Source organism: Ovis aries, chromosome 2, assembly GCF_016772045.2.
Source record: "Ovis aries strain OAR_USU_Benz2616 breed Rambouillet chromosome 2, ARS-UI_Ramb_v3.0, whole genome shotgun sequence".
In the NCBI taxonomy this organism is placed as follows: domain Eukaryota; kingdom Metazoa; phylum Chordata; class Mammalia; order Artiodactyla; family Bovidae; genus Ovis; species Ovis aries.
The window spans coordinates 73,122,361-73,139,876 of record NC_056055.1 but is presented as its reverse complement, the minus strand read 5'-3'; the positions used below and the strand labels follow the sequence as shown (position 1 = coordinate 73,139,876).

The window sequence follows — 17,516 nt, the reverse complement described above, 5'->3', positions numbered from 1 at the left end:
TCATACCTACCAACATTTCTACAATGAGCCAAAAACAGCCAAAAGTTCTTTCTGTACCACTGGAGTTATTTGGTTAATGTGCAAATTCTAAATTCTCTCTCCAAAAGAAAATTACTGATTCTGAATGACGGTCAATTCCTCAGCACAGCCTCCAGTCTTCACAGGCTCCTGCTCTCACTTTTCGTCCCATCTTCCACTACCAGACATCCTTGAGTGACCTGCATTCAGGCCACACCACATTGCCTGCCGCTCCCCAGAATGGCTGGGCACCGTTCCCTCCACACAGGCCCACATTTCCATCCGCAGCACTCCTCCTTCTTTGTCCCGCTTTACAAGCCTATATTCTTCAGGCTCAGTCCAAATGCCCTGTCCTCTCTATAGGAAAAAGCAGAGGTTAAAGGCATGGGCCACAGAGACAGGGTTCAAATCCCAGCTCTACCATTACTAACAATGTTATATGGGAGTAAATTCCTTAAGCGTTTGAAGCCTCAGTTTCTACATCCACAAAATAGGATGGAAGTGAATTCAGACTCACTTTGAGGTTAAGAATAAAGTATATAAAATATAAATGTATTAAACTCCACAATCAAAATACAGAGTGGCTGAATGGATAAAGGAAGATCCAACAAGAGACAAATGAAAATGAAAACAGAAGGTACCAAGATTTACGAATGCACCAAAAGGAGTACTAAGAAATTTTACACTGATAAGTGCTTTCCTGGGCGCCTGATGTCCGCTGCCAGCATTCAGAAGTTGTTTTGTGGAATTTACTCAGCGTTCAAATGTTCTTTTGATGAATTTGTGGGGGAGAAAGTGGTCTCCCTGTCCTATTCCTCTGCCCTCTTAGGACCGCCTGATAAGTGCTAACATTCTTTCTATGAAAGGAAGATCTCAAACAGCCTAACTACGCTAGAAAAAGAAACCAAATTCAAAGTTGGCAGATTAGACATAAATAAAACAGAAAAACAATAGAAAAAAATTAATGAAATAGTTGATTTTTTGAAAAGATAAAAACTGACAAACCTTTAGCTAGACTAAGAAAAGATAAGACTCAAGTAAGGAAAATCAGAAATGAAAGGAAACATTACAACTGATGCCACAGAAATTGGAAAACATCATGAGGGACTATTATAAATGACTATATGTCAATAAACTGGACAACTTAGAAGAAATAAACTCCTATACACCTAAAAACTTTCAAGTCTGAATCAAGAACAGAGAGCTTGAACAGATCAGTTACATGTAAAAAGATTAAACCAGTAATGGTGAATTCTACCAAACATTCAAAGAAGAATTAATACCAATGCTTAAACTTCTAAAAAAAATCTAAGAGGAAACACTTCCAAACTCACTTTACGAGATTAGGATCACCAAAGCCAACGACAATACAAGAAAACTACAGGCCAATATATCTGACAAACACGGATGCAAAAAAACTCAAAAAAATTAACAGAGTTCGACAGCACATTAAAAGGGTCACAAAACATGACATAGTTGTATTTATCCCTGAGATGCAAGAATGGTTCAACATATGCAAATCAAACAACGTGATACATCACATTAACAGAATGACGAATAAGAATCACATCATTGTCTCAATAGCTGCAGAAAAAGCATTTGACAAAAAAACACTCTTTCATGATATAAAAAAAAAAAAAAAAAAAAAACCCTCTCAACAAATTAAGCATGGAAGCAACTTACCTCAACACAACAAAGGCCATATATGAAAAGCCCAAAGCTAACATTATCTTTAATGGTGAAAAACTGAAAGCTTTTCCTATAAAATTCAGAACAAAGCAAAGATACCCACTCTTGACATTTCTATTCAGCATAGTACTAGAAGTCCTACCCAGAGTAATTAAGTAAGAAAAAGAAAATGCATTCAAATTGGAACGGAAAAAGTAAAATTATCTCTTTTTGCAGAAGACGATCTTATATGTAGAAATCCTAAAGAATAGCATCCAAAAAAAAAAAAAAAAACTGTTAGAATAAATGAATTCGATATAGTGGAATGACACAAAATCACCATACAAAAATCAGTTGAGTTTCTATACACAAACAACAAACTACTTGCAAAAAAGAATCAAAGAAACAATCCTATTTACAATAGCATTTAAAACAACCTAAATTCTTAGAAATAAACTTCAACAAGGAAGTGAAAGACCTACACACTAAAAACTACAAAACACTGATAAAAGACATTTTAAAAGACTTTAAAGGAAAAGACAGTCCATGTTCACAGACTGGAAAAATTAATATTGTTAAAATGTCCATACTTTCCAAAGCAATCTGCAGATTCAAGGTAATCACTATCAAAATCTCACATTTATTTTTAATAAAAATAGGAAAAAATAAACCTAAGATTTATATGAAACTACAAGGACTCCAAATAGCCAAAGAATTCTGAGCAAGCAGAACAAAGCTGAAGGCATCACAGGTCCTGATACCAAAATATGTTACAAAGCTACCGAAATTAAAATGGTATAGTACTAACATAAAAAAAAGAAAAAAAAAGAGACAACAGAACAGAAAGCCCAGAAATAAACCTATACATATCTAGCCACTTGACCTTCAACTAGGTTGCCAAGAATATACAGTGGGGAAAGGATATCCTCTTCAATAAACACTGTTGGGAAAACAATACCTATATGCAAGAGAATGAAACAGGATTCTTATTTCACACCAGGTACAAAAATAAACTCAAAATGAATTAAAGACAAATGTAAGAGTTGAAACTATAAAACTCTGAGAAGAAAACAGTGAGGAAGACTTTTAGCTTCAGCAATGATTTCTTGAATACCAAAAAGGGCGGGGACGGGGGGGGGGGGGGGGGGGGGAAGGAGGCAAAAAAAACAACAAAGTGAAAAGGCAACCTATGTAATGAGAGAAAATGTCTGAAATTCATATACATGATTAACACTCAAAAGATATAGGACACCTTATCTTACAGTTTAGTAGCAAAATGAACAAACAAACAACTCTACTTAAAAATGGGCAAAGGGCTTGAACAGACACTTCTCCCAAAAGGACATACAAATGACAAACTAAAACATGGAAAGGCACTCAATAATCACTAATCACCAAGGAACTACAAATTAAAACTACACTGAGCTATCACCTCACCCCATTTGGATAGTGATTATCAAAAAATAAACAAGTAAGAAGTGTTGGTGAGGGTATGCAGAAAAGGGAGTCCTTGCACACTGCTGGTGGGAACATGCACTGGTGGAGCCGCTATGGAAAACAGCATGGTGATTCCTCGAGAAATTAAAAATAGAACTGCCATCTGATCCAGCAATCCCACTTCTGGATATATATCTAAAGAAACTTACATTAGGGTCTCAAAGAAATACATTCCTATATTCTTTTCAGCATTATTTACAATAGCCAAGGTATAAAAGCAACCTAAATGTCTACCAACAGACAAATGGATAAAGAAAATGTGGTATATGGATGCAATACTGTTATTCATCCTCAAAAAAGGAAATGTTATCATTTGTGGCAACATGGGTGAACCTGGAGGATATTATGCTATGTGAAATAAACCAGATACATAAGAACAAATACTACATGATCCCATTTATATGAGGAATCTAAATAAGTCCTGCTGCTGCTGCTAAGTCACTTCAGTTATGTCCAACTCTGTGCGACCCCATAGACGGCAGCCCACCAGGCTCCCCCGGCCCTGGGATTCTCCAGGCAAGAACAATGGAGTGGGTTGCCATTTCCTTCTCCTAGACACTTACTATACACTGTAATGCCTATATTGCATACTTAAAATTTGCTAAGAGGGCAAATCTTATGTTAAAAGTATTCTTATCACAAAAAATTAAAAGAAGATGAAAAGAAACTTTTGGAGGTGATAGAAATGTTTATGGCACTGATTGGGTTGATGGTTTCACAGGTATATATATATATCTCTCCAAATTCCTCAACTTGTACAGATTAAATATATACAGTTTTTTGTATGCCAACCACATCTCAATAGTTTAAAAAATAAAAATACCCGTGGTGGAGTCATGTCAATGTATGGCAAAACCAATACAGTATTGTAAAGTAAAATAAAGTAAAAATAAAAATTAAAAAAAAAAAATAAATTAAGTATATAAATTATCATAGTTCAGAATAAGCAATTACTAAATGGTAGATATTATTCATTATTACTCAGCTCTCTCACATCTTTCAGACAAATATGCCACTCTACTCTTAGTTCCTCCAACCCACTGAACATCATCTACACTACTTTATACATTATAGCAGAATTATGTATCTGTACATTCATTTTCTTCACCAGATGATGAGCTCTTCTGAAGCAGGGACTACAGTGCATTGGTAGCCCCCATATCAAAGCCCTCAAGAGAGTGTCAGAGACAGTGAAACTGTTTGCTTAAGTTTTAACCGAAGAAAATAAATGAATCAATCAGTCAATCTAGTTTATGATGAGGCAGATAATAAAATACCCTATCTCAGCCAGTAATTACAAGTTCACTGTTAAGATTTTTCCAAGACTGTTGTCTGGAATATGAAGCCAAGTGGGCCTTCGGAAGCATCACTACAAACAAAGCTAGTGGAGGTGACAGTATTCCTGTTGAGCTATTCCAAATCCTAAAAGATGCTGTTAAAGCTGCATTCGATATGCCAGCAAATATGGAAACTCAGCAGTGGCCACAGAACTGGAAAAACGTTAGTTTTCATTCCAATCCCAAAGAAGGGCAATGCCAAAGAATGTTCAAACTACCACACAACTGTACTCATCTCACATACTAGTGAAGTAATACTCAAAATTCTCCAAGCCAGGCTTCAAGAGTACATGAACTGAGAACTTCCAAATGTTCAAGCTGGATTTATAAAAGGCAGAGAAACCAGAGGTCAAATTGCCAACATCCGCTGAATCACAGAAAAAGCAAGAGAATCCCAAAAAATATCTACTTCTCCTCTATTGATTATGCCAAAGACTCTGACTGTGTAAAACACAACAAACTGCAGAAAATTCTTAAAGAGCTGGGAATACCAGACCACCTTACCTGCCTCCTGAGAAATCTGTATGCAGGTCAAGAAGGAACAGTTAGAACTGGACATGGAACAACAGACTGGTTCCAAATTGGGAAAGGAGTATGTCAAGGCTATATATCGTCACCCTGCCTATTTAAGTTATATGCAGAGTATATCATGCAAAATGCCAGGCTGGATGAAACACAAGCTGGAACCAAGGCTGCAGGGAGAAATATCAATAACCTCAGATATGCAGATGGTAACACCCTTATGGCAGAAAGTGAAGAGGAACTAAAAAGCCTCTTGATGAAAGTGAAAGAAGAGAGTGAAATAGCTGGTTTAAAACTCAACATTTAAAAAATGAAGATCATGGCATCTGGTCCCATCACTTCATGGCAAACAGATGGGGAAACAATGAAAACAGTGACAGACTTCACTCTCTTGGGCTCCAAAATCACTGCAGATGGTGACTGCAGCCATGAAATTAAAATACGCTTGCTCCTTGTAAGGAAAGCTATGACCAATCTAGACAGCATATTAAAAAGCAGAGACATTACTTTGCAGACAAAGGTCCATCTAGTCAAAGCTATGGTTTTTTCCAGTAGTCATGTATGGATGTGAGAGTTGGACTATAAAGAAAGCTGAGCACCGAAGAATTGATGCTTTTGAACTGTGGTGTTGGAGGAGGCTCTTGAGAGTCCCTTGGACATCAAGGAGATACAACCAGTCCAAGGAAATCAGTCCTGGATATTCACTGGAAGAACTGATGCTAAAGCTGAAACTCCAATACTTTGGCCACCTGATGCGAAGAACTGACTCATTTGAAAAGACCCTGATGCTGGGAAAGATTAAAGGCAAGAGGAGAAGAGGACAACAGAGGATGAGATAGTTGGATGTCATCAGTGACTTGAGGGACATGAGTTTGAGCAAGCTCCAGGAGTTGGTGACAGGGAGGCCTGGCGGACTATAATCCATGGGGTCGCAGAGTCAGACACAACTGAATGACTGAACTGTTGTCTGAAATGTAAATAACCCTGGGAAGAAGTAAACTGTTACGAGTCATTCTTATCTCACTGAGGCAAAGAAAAAAAAGTAAGATATCTGAAGCGAATGCAAAGGATACGCCATTCCTCTGATACGTTTGATCTTTCCTGGATCTATGAGTTGAATAGGCTTCAGGATCTTCCTCACAGGACATGAAAAAAACACTTCACCTCCTCCTCCAGGAGGCATTCCCCGTCGTACAACCTGCAGGCATAGTGAAAAAGAAGAGGTCAGGATTCAATAGAGTGGATGACACCCAGCCAGGCTGGTGTACACCAAGAATGAAAACCAATATTAGAATGCAGAAGGCTTTCGAACCCAACTTGTCCATCTCTTTAAGATCAACAGCACCTAATGTTAGCTCCACAGGGGCACGTGCTGAGCAAGGGGACTATGTGGTGTGTCAGAAAAAGCAGTAGGCACAGAGTCTACATGTTCCAGTCAAAGCCAGATAGGTCACTTCACCGCCAGAACTTGTTTCCTCAACCTTAAAATGAGGGACTAGTCTAGCTCATCAGCTTACCCACTTCTTAACCACCAAGAACCCTTTTCTCCTCTTCTGGAATTAAATGGTCTATCAAAACTCAATAGTTTTGAGTTATTAAATAAAAACGAAGTAATTTCCCTTAAAAAAGCAGAGATGCTAAACAACTTAAGATATCCAGTGTTATCACACTGGATTGATATAATTCCCTTAAATAGCAAACAAACAGATGCTTAAATTACTTCAACTAGGTTTTGAAAGTAAAGTACTAAAAAGTATTAGGGACATTCAGATTGGTAGGCTCTGGACACAAATTAAAATAAATGATCCAGATCAGAGGGGTAGCACGGTCAGAATCTCAGCTCCATGACTTATTGGCTGAGTTGTTATGAGTCAAGGAGTTAATGTATGTAGAATGCTGACAACATCTACTACCACTAAATAAGTACAATGTATCAATTACTCTTGTCATTAGTAAAGGGACCCTTTCAGCTCAAAGTCTACAATGCTAGGTTCAAGAATTCTTATAATGATGACTTCAAATGTGCCATACACACACTGAGCCATACAGCTCCTCCAGTGAGCTGGTAAGAAAATATTTCACACTGATTTATGCCACCAACAATCTGGACATTCATACCTTTAACTCAAAAGATTCACCATCAATCCCAAACTGTTTCAGTAGAGGGAGTGCTGTTGCCTTCAGAACATCAACCTGTAGAATAATTTCAGAAAAAAAAAGTTTAGTTAAACCTTGAGATGGAAAGAAGAAAGACTCCACAAAGCAGGTTAAGGCTTCATCCAGGTAGATGAAGGAGTCTAGTAAAGAGAAAAGAGGCTGGCTTACAACTGAGGGCATGGGTTGGCTCTGCTCTCGGCTAAAGACTATGATTTTATAAGCCACTGGCTTCTCTGAGCCCCTTTTCCACATTTATAGTAGTACACACCTACCTTATGAGTCATCATGAGCATCACATGCTATCATGCAAAAAGCACCAAGAAACTGCTGGGCTCCTGCAGAAAACAAACTGAGACCTCTGCTCATTCTTACAGGTATAAACACTAAGCAAAAACATGGCCTCTCTAAGTATTCTTTATTCAACATGACTATTTCACGTTTAGAGCTGGTGGCTCTCCAGGCTAAAGTGAATCAACTATTCACCCTAACAGTTCTACCTAAGAATGCTGCTGACACCCACACACAGGCAGTTAAAGGTGGCGGTGATTCTACAAGGCGGTGGGGGCCTCAGAGGAAGGACAGCCTCAAACTGCAGCAAACAACGCAGACCCCTAAGAGCAAGGAAGATATCCACAGGTGATGGCAAGACACTGTCAAGTACAGCTGTTATCGTCTCCTCATTCGAAACTCCTAGGAGGCCTGCGATCCTTCCTTATTCATTTGCAGATTCCTCACAGAGGATAAGGTGATATTCAAATCACGTTATCGAAGAAGTCAGTGACTGCTATCTCAGCAGCAACTAGGGAAACAAGAGCAATCCCTTGCTTATTCCCAATGGAACAAGACATGTTTCTCAGCCCTGTGGGGGCTGATCCTACAACGGGAAGCACTGAGGGCAAGCAGCACAAGCAGAGGCTCTGGGAAAAGCCCTGGTCCCAGTACAGGCTCTAGTTTGCTGTGTGGCCTCAAACAAGAATATCTCAACTTCTAAATTCCCTTGTCTCCAAGGTAAGGAGCTCAACCTGCCTGTCTCCAAGTTGCTGGCAACTCTTACATGCTAAGACTCAACAGGACAACACTCCAACAGGGCTTTATGGCAGAGAACAGTCCCCAACTAAATATTCGTATATCAGAACATTAACCAGAGGTAGAAATGACCTACGTAGCCTAGGAACACGTTCAGCATGATCAGGTGGGTCAGAAGCAGTTACTGGGAAAATCCATTAAAGATTAGCTAATTTCAATTAAATATTAAAGGTACACACAACTCAGAAAGTTAAAATAGGCATTTGGAATTGCTAAAACCAAGAAGAATTCAGTCAAGGCTAGTACTAAGGGCAGCTGGGGAGAAGACCAACCCAGATTCTGGAAAAGGTGGGGGCTGCAAGGGTGCCGGTTACTCCGTGAGTGTGACTGCTGGAGCTAGGCAGCCTCCAGCTCTCCCGGGGAAGAGAAAGGCAAGAGGACAGAACGCCCCTGCTGGTTCATCCCACCCACACCTGGACTCAAATAGGAGGCAGTCAAACTGACTGAGGGCCAGTCAGGAGCCCAAATATAACTCCAGGTGTGGTCCTGTCTCCCGGGTCACTCTCCATCTGACATGAAGGGCAGGCCCCTCGCTGTGGTGGGACAAAGGCTGGAAAGGCAGCTGTGGGCTGGAGCCCCATTCTGCCTCTTACAGCCTCTGAGGCCCAGACGCTCTCTCCTCAGGGCTTTGGCTGCCTGCTGTAGAAAGAGGGGCCAACTGGAAAGTTCCATAACCTCCTCAGGCTCCACACTGGATCTAGCAAAGTGGGGGTGGTCTGTGGGTTCTGCTTCAAGGAAACCTATCTGTTACTCTGCAGTCAGAGACAAAAGGCAAAAGTCTGACCCAAGTGGAACCTCAGGGCAAAGGCATCACCCTTACAGTCCCATCAGTCAACAGGTAGAAATATGATCAGACCCATAGCTTCCCAGATGGCCCTAGTGGTAAAGAACTTGTCTGCCAATGCGGGAGACATAAGAGACTCAGGTTCAATCCATGGGTCAGGAAGATACCCCGGAGAAGGAAATGGCAATCGAGTATTCTCCAGTATTCTTTCCTGGAGAATCCCATGGACAGAGGAGCCTGGCAGGCTACAATCCACAGGGTCGCAGAGAGTCAAACATGGCTGAAGCAACTTAGCACACACCACAACAAACAGAAAAAGGGAAGAAACCTGTTCCCTTCAGTTCCCTTGTCTGAAACAGTGGTAAGAACATCTACCTAACCCTCATGAATCAAATAAATACGGATACTGACAGAGGTCCACCTAAACAAGTGGCCAGGACACAGCAGACTTCACTCCACTTCTTTTCTCTGCTAGGACAGCCCTGAAAGAGGGCGGACTCTTCACTCACCATCTGGCCAACTGCTGGCACCAGTAAATATCAACGGGGGGCATGGGGGGCACCAGTATCAAATCACTGAGACTCAAAGGAGACCTTCTAGAATTTTTCTTCTCAAAATTTCCCCCCATTTCCTTCCATTTTGTCTCCAAAATGTCCCTACCCCTTTACAAGGCTCATCCCATCACTGCTCCTTCTATCCCCTGGACATCTGTAGGTGGCCCTATTAAGCCCTTCTACCCTTCTCATTTTAACTTTTTCCTTCTCCATTATAGCCTACAAACAAGTGCAAGTTTCTCTCACTTAAAAATCCCCAACCTCAGCTCTTAAGGAGACATCCTATCTAGCATTTTGGAAGAATCTCCCAACCTTCTATGGTTCTATTTCTTACTCATTCTGAACCTGTGTGTGATCTTGCAACCTAATGATACTGTTCTCTTAAAGCTCAACAGAAATTCTCACTGCTGCATCTCCCTACCCAATCCCAACTCAACTCCTGCAAGGAATGACTCTTGGATCATCCCCAGCTTTTCAGAACTCAGCTCCTCCTTGGCGTCTCCAAATCCTTCTATTTCCACAGTCACTGTCTCCAGCTCCTCTTCCCCAACTCACTCTTTACACACTTATTCCTCTTCTTCATCTATTCTCAGTCCCTGGAACCACAAGGCCAAAACTCTACTGGCCCACTGAGGCCAGAAAGGGATGTTAAGTCAATGATGAAGTCAGTTAAGACCTGTGTCCAAATGGAACTCTCACGCCTCTTCCCAAGAGGGCAGGTGCTACTCAGCTCTGATGGATTGCTGTTGTGGAGAAACAGCCACGCTGACCTACTGCAATGAAAAACTCTGGGGTTTCAAAGAAGAACAACCAATTCAGATACACAAACCAATACCAACAGCACCCGCACACTATGCAGGCCAAGAGAAAAACACCTGTCAGACTTACTGAGCCAAAAAGCCCCCAGTGATCAGCCTCGGTATGCATCAACCTCATTCTCCTACAGAGTGAAATATCAGTAGGTAAGATTCTGATGATCTGAGGCTCCAAACAGTAATTCCCAACTGGACATCTCCCATGGATAGCCCATCAATATCCCAGAGAACAGGACCAAAATCAGACACATCAACAATCACCCCATCACAATTTTCCTCTTCCCCATGTCAAACTCTTTCTGATCACTATCCTTTCAAGTCATCCGTGACAGAAATCATAGATTTACCTGTGACCCCTTCCTCCTATCCCATCTCCAATTAGTTATCGAGTTATGAAGCCCCTCCCTGCACACTGCCCTTTATATCTGTCTACCCTTCCACTTCCCTCTGCATCAAGTTCATACTGGTTGACAACTTGGCAATTCACCCTTCTCTCAGCGATACAGTTATCTTCCTAAAACCATGACTGACTCTGGGGCTTCCCTTCCTCTTGAAAGCCCTCCCCAGCCCTCAGCACTTGGCTTGTACGTCTGCCAGAGCCCAGAGGTATCCAACCTTGTGGTCTCCCTGGCTGTGTTCACAGCTGTTCACCCCATGAAACCACATGCCCTACGGGCAGAACTCATCGTATTCATCCCTGTGTGCAGACAGTAGGTGTGGACATAAATTGATGGGGAAACTACACATTAAAGAGAAAGTTCAAAACGAAGAAGCCACAGGCTGAAGAAGTTACTCTTTATCCAGGATTAGGTGTATTTACTTTATCCTGGACTGGAGCCAGGTACTAACCAAGGTCATTTTAGTCCTGTAGCATGTGAAAACTACAAGAAAGCCTTTTAATATGCTGCTAGAAAGAATAAAATACTATTTCTAGGGAATCTGTCAATTAATCTTTGTCATTGTTAATATGTAAATATGTACATTTTTAGTACTGTCAGTGATAACAGCTTTTAAGATCACTGGCAATTATAGAAAGAGAGTACAAAACTGGAATACATGGTGCCAACATCTCCTGTCTGCTTCAGGAACTTTTCGCAAGAGTCAAGGCACTTTCCCCTCCCCCTCCCAATCTGAAATAGTAGAGGTCTCCTCTCTTACTTTTAACTGAAGAACCCATTTCCTAGAATCTTCCGGGAAAATGCGAGAAATAAGCAACCACTTGAAATTACTTTGAAATTCTAAACAGTTTACGCAGCATTCGTATACAGTTAAGAATATCAGATCTTGCACTCTACTTCGGATCCTGGGAAGAGTTTATGTACCCGAATCCTAAGAATTCAGGAGTAAATCTTTTATTGCCCAAGAACATATTAATCATGTTTATAACCTCATCAGCATCCTGGTGAATACCAGCAGTCTCTGCTTTGGGGTTCACTGCACCACCTAACTGGTCTTCCCTGGTTAGGGATGCCACACACGTCTGCCTCCGAAGCCACCCCTTCAGTGGTCTTGTTCTAATGTCTGCCGAGGTTAAGACAAGTATCCTTGGTTAGAACTTCACATTATGGCCCTCAGTTTGAAGATATCTTCTCTGGACAGCAGAGCATCCAAAGGTAGGGATCGTTGCCTCACTACGAAAGGTCTAAGGAAGACCTGCTCTAATCCATCAGTCTCCCTCTCCCCAACCTGTCTGTCTCTCTCTCACACACACACACAATAAAACCCATCCCAGACTGGCATTAAGACAGTTGTGGTAGCCACAATGAATATTCTAGTTGTACATTAAACTATCCTCCCCACAAATGCAGCATGCTTATTAAGAAGCTTGCTGATGCTCATACACTGGCCAAGCTCATATATACCTTCCTTGGCCTTATGCCCTTTCTCTAAATCTGCAAACTATTCTCAGAAGAAGAAAGTCCTAAAGTGTACAGTTGACGCCTAAGTGAAGATTATGCTGCAGCACGCCAAGAAGATATTATTCTCTGCCTAAAATTTTGATCTGCTGCCTTTCAGCCTCAACCATCACATGACCTTATGAAAACTCCACTCTCACACACTTCAGTCAACAGAGCCATATTTCATGTCAAACATGATGAGATTGCAAGCATCTGTTCAGAAGGTTCTTAGACATAACAATGAAAGGCACCTTGAAGAAGATTAACAATCGTCACTGAATCTGATGATTATGAATCTTGGCTCATCTGCCTTCTGGAGTGATTAATCTCTAAACTTCAAGGTAAATGACAAAACAAATACACTCAACAATAAACTGTGTTTTATCAGGAACTAGTTTCTCAGAAGTTAGGTGTGACAGGAGACAAAAATCACAGTGTGGTGTGGCCTCGCTACTCACCGAAGGGTCAACCTGGTCATTGGTCACTCCTCGCAGAACTATTCTCAGCGGGTGCTTCATAAATGGAGCCAGGCAGAGCAGGCTTTCCAGATAATACCCAATGCCGCGAAGAACGCTGCAGTCATGCTCCAGGGACCCACCATACAAGAGGCCAGGCTGATAATATAAGGTCGTTCCTTACAACAGAGGAAAGAAAGTCAGCAGAAGGAAAAAAAAAAGAGTCACAAAGGCAATGAAACAGTCAGTCCCAAGGGGAAAGTCTGGCAAGGGCATCCAAGAGTTCAAAATGCCATTCCTGAGAGCCCACATACTTCACTCCAAAAGCTGACTCATTACTGTCAAGTCCTTGTAACAATAATAAACTGTGAGTGTAATTTAATAAACAGTAATAAATTAAACCCCTCCCTAAGCCATTTGAATTGCCAGAGTCACGGCAGGGCACAGAAGAGATATATCCTAACAGGCACCCTAGTCTCCCAACAGCATGCTCTCAGATTGTGCCAATGTTGGGGTTTACAAATGATGTTCTGAAATCATCATGCCAGCAATCAGCTTCTTCAAGGCCCAGGAAATCAGATTTCCCAATACCACAGTCACCAAACTAGGTACCTGGAGAGGGCAAGTACTTATGGCACTCACTTCCATTAATAGTAACTATTTTAATTTAATAGTAACAAATGGAAATGTCTAAAATTATTGAACTGCTTTAGTGGAAACACTTTATCTTTCTTTATTCTTTCAAATATGCATATCATCCAAAAAGTTTCTTACTAGGTTTACATATTAGAGGAAAAACCAAATAAAATATGCTAGATGATTCAGGGAATATGAAGAAATGAACACAATATGTTTTTGATACTAATAATCCCTGGCCAAGTTCTCCTGGCACAATTTACCAATAAAGAAATCTAACATTAGAGGAAGGAACTATGTTCAGTCACCAAAAGGAAAGCAGCACTTGGGAGTTTGACACAAGAAATACAGGTTTCACCATATTAAAAAATCAAAATCACAATAATCACAATCAGAATCATATTCTAATCAAAGTTAGAAAACTCTACTTTAGTTATTCTAAATACTATTTATGACACTTTTAGGTCCAAAAGCCCCCAACTCCCAAAGACTCTATAACCATGAAACTGTGCACTAAAATCTGTCTATGCCGGCAAATTAACAAAATAAGAAACTAACTAGATCATCAAAATGAAGGCTGAGAGGGGTAGGGCGGGCGGGTAGACACAAGAGGTAGAAGGAAGCAGGATTATATAAATATCTTATTTCTCAACTAAGCTGTAGATATGACCCCAAAACAACAGAATTTATTGTCCTCTGAATCACCAATAAAAATCACTGAAAACATTCCCTGCAATTTCAAAGTAAAGGAGTCAAGGAAGACTAAAGGAATCATAGCTTGCAAAGGGCATCCGATGTTTTACTTCTGAAACCTGTTCTCTGTGAGGTATGGCTGAATGCAGCTACAGATCGTCCCATGGCCACTTATAAAGCCAAGCTTGTCTTCTCCCTTAACAGAGCCAACACACAGAAAAGTTCAGTTTCCTCTGTTGAATACATGTGCAAAGGCACATAGCTCATGGAGACAATCAAAGCATGTTTGCAATGATCATCTATACAATGTAGCTAACAATTTCTAATAGCAAAAAAAAAAAAGAAGGGAAAAAAACACAACTAGACAAAAAGCTAGAAACAACTTAAATGCTTATCAGCAGGGAACAGTCAAATAAGCTACCATGTATCCATACAACAGAATACAATGTAACGTCACTGAACAATTGAGATGGACCTGCATGTGCCTGGCAAGCAAATTCCGAGATATCTGTGCTAATAAAAAACAGCTGGCTGCAGAACAGTACGAACAGCCTGATCCTGTTGATGGTTTGAGATACAAAAATGCCCATGGAAGCAAATACATATAAAGGAGACCAGGACAAAGTCCCCATGGCTGCCCCTGGGAGAGTGAATGGAAGGGGAAACAGGTGAAGGGATTTTCACATTTTTTGCACATACTTGTATAAACTTATTTTAAAAGACAAAATAAAAAAAATTAAAATTCATCATATACAGCTACCTCAGAGTTTGTTGTAAGATTTTATTGTGACAACATAAGCTACATGGACATTGAAAAGCTGTACATAAAGTTAGGTATAAAACACTTCTATTGTTTAAAAGAGAGGAGGTGCTTGTCTGTTTATCCAAAATTTTCACTGTTCTCACTTCCTTAAGTATATGTCCCTTAAATTGGCAATTTCACATATTATCTTCAGACAATCATATCACAGACAGGAAACTGGGTCTTTCCATTCAAATACAATATTTATACCATCAAAAAGAGTGAGTAACAGAGGAATATTTAAGTAGTACATGTAAGTGCTTTCAGGAATGGGAAGAAAAGGAGCTTACCTGTTTGGTTTATTTCAATTCGAGAACCATTAGTTACTTTGTCCAATAGTCTTATGAAGCTGGCTTCAAAATCTGTGGGGAGGAAAGAAACCTGATTGGCCTCCAATTAGGTCATCATTTCCAGACAGCACATCCCATCCAAGTACTGCAGCACAGGGTAGGTTACTTCCTGCATCCCACTGGGTTCTTCACGGGACCTGGGTGAGCACACTGGCCAAGGAATCTGAAGCAGCTGAGAAGCAGTGACTAGCATTTGCATGTCTTGCTGTTGCTGTTGTTCAGTTGCTAAGTAGTGTCCAACTCTTTTGCAACCCTATGGACTTGGCCCACTAGGCTCCTCTGTCCATGGGATATCCCACGCAAGAGTACTAGAGTGAGTTGTCATTTCCTTCTCCAGGGGATCTTCCCAACCCAGGAATCGAACTCTTGTCCCTTGCCTCTCCTGCACTGGCAGGCAGATTTTTTACCACTGAGCCACCTGGGAAGCCCATAGGCATGTTTAGTAGAACTATTAAAAACAACTCAGTTTTTGTATTCCACCAAAAAATAGGAACTCTACCAGCAATCTAATGGGATATTAATTTCAGCAGCATAACACCCATTTGTTCTGATCTCAGGAGTGTGTGCCAGATGAGAGAAAGAACAGAAAGCAGGAAAGAGTTTTAAAGTCAAACTCTTACTTGCTGCAGAATACCCTTCAATCTCAGAGACAGTAAAAGGTCACTGCCTCTCTCATTCAACAAAGTGCCCTTCTCCCTTCCTCTATCATCTTATTGATCTAGAACTTTCTAATCAGTTCAATTTTTAATTTTATTACAAGGTGCCTGAATATATAGTATTATTGTCACTTTTTTAATGCATGAGAAAGATTAGAAGAAAAAAAACACCAACTGTTAATAAACAGGTTTCTCTTTACAGTAGCATTTTATATGAATTTTTCTTGTTTAAATTTTAATGTTTAAATTTGCTTCAGTTACTTTTATGAATAAATTGTTAACAAAGCTGTTCAGTTTGGCAGAAAACAAAATTCTGTAAAGCAATTATCCTTCAATAAAAAAATTAATTAAAAAATACAAAAGCTGGTTATTCTCTAAAACGTGAGGGGATAGATTGTAAATGTGAAATATGAAAAGACAGAGAGAAGAATCAGAAGTATATGTTCTCTGTTCTCCTGAATTGATATTATATACATACAACCCACTGCAGTATTCTTGCCTGGAAAATCCCATAGACGGAGGAGCCTGGTGGGCTATACAGTCCATGGGGTCACAAAGAGTCGGACATGACTGAGTTACTTCATTTTTTCTTTCTTTCACATACACATATACACAGAGCTTTAGCTTCAACATCCCTCCCATGAATGGAAATAGGAAGACCAAGTTTTCTGTACTGAAGGCATGGTGACTGCCTGATGCTTTCAGGCAGTTCCTGCTGCTGCTGCTAAGTCATGTCAGTCGTGTCCGACTCTGTGCGACCCCACAGACGGCAGCCCACCAGGCTCCTCTGTCCCTGGGATTCTCCAGGCAAGAATACTGGAGTGGGTTGCCATTTCCTTCTCCATCAGGCAGTTCCTGCTGCTGCTAAGTTGCTTCAGTTGTGTCCGACCCTGTGAGATCCCACAGATGGCAGCCCACCAGGCTCCACCATCCCTGGGATTCTCCAGGCAAGAACGCCGGAGTGGGTTGCCATTTCCTTCTCCAATGCATGGAAGCGAAAAGTGAAAGTGAAGTCGCTCCGTGCCTGACTCTTAGCAACCCCATGGACTACAGCCTACCAGGCTCCTCCATCCATGGGATTTTCCAGGCAAGAGTACTGCAGTGGGCTGCCATTGCCTTCTTCGTCAGGCAGTTTCTACTCCTCTAATAAACTAGCACAGTTTGAGAGCATAGACCTTAACAGTAACCTAAACTGATCCCAAAGGGTGAGCAGATCAACGAAGCAATTCCCATCCACCTGTTGTTACTTAATGCTGTCCCATAACTCCCGTCACAGCAGATTCTGCAATCTGTACAAAGAGCACCAGGCTAGAAGTCAGAGAAGCTCCCTTAAGTCCTAAAATAAGGCATAATGGCTAATAACAGCAGCTGTGTTAATGCTTACCTTATATGATCCTCACAACCACTAAGCAGGAAGTGTTTCCAGTTTTACAGAAGGCTGAGGCCCAACTGGCAGAGGGAAGACTTGAACCCAAGTCTGCCCTTCTCTAGAGTCCATGCTCCAAACCAAACCAGGGCTGGGTTTGCCTCACTCAGCTTAATCTCTCAAAGCTAACCTCCTCCTCTAGAAAATACCTTTCAACTGATT

The 17,516-nt window shown here is 40.9% G+C and overlaps 1 protein-coding gene across 3 annotated transcripts in view; it reads right to left on the bottom strand.

Annotated features, from left to right (window-relative positions):
- Positions 1–17,516, bottom strand: part of RCL1 (RNA terminal phosphate cyclase like 1) — a 183,474-nt gene that overhangs the window by 147,388 nt on the left and 18,570 nt on the right. For all 3 annotated transcript variants that reach the window (XM_060409422.1, XM_060409421.1, XM_004004356.5), the window contains exons 2-5: positions 15,213–15,284; positions 12,795–12,970; positions 7,161–7,235; positions 6,116–6,240 (exon numbers count right to left, since the gene is read on the bottom strand). In XM_060409422.1, coding sequence (XP_060265405.1) covers positions 6,116–6,240; positions 7,161–7,235; positions 12,795–12,970; positions 15,213–15,284 — 448 coding nt within the window. The remainder of the gene's footprint in view (positions 1–6,115; positions 6,241–7,160; positions 7,236–12,794; positions 12,971–15,212; positions 15,285–17,516) is intronic.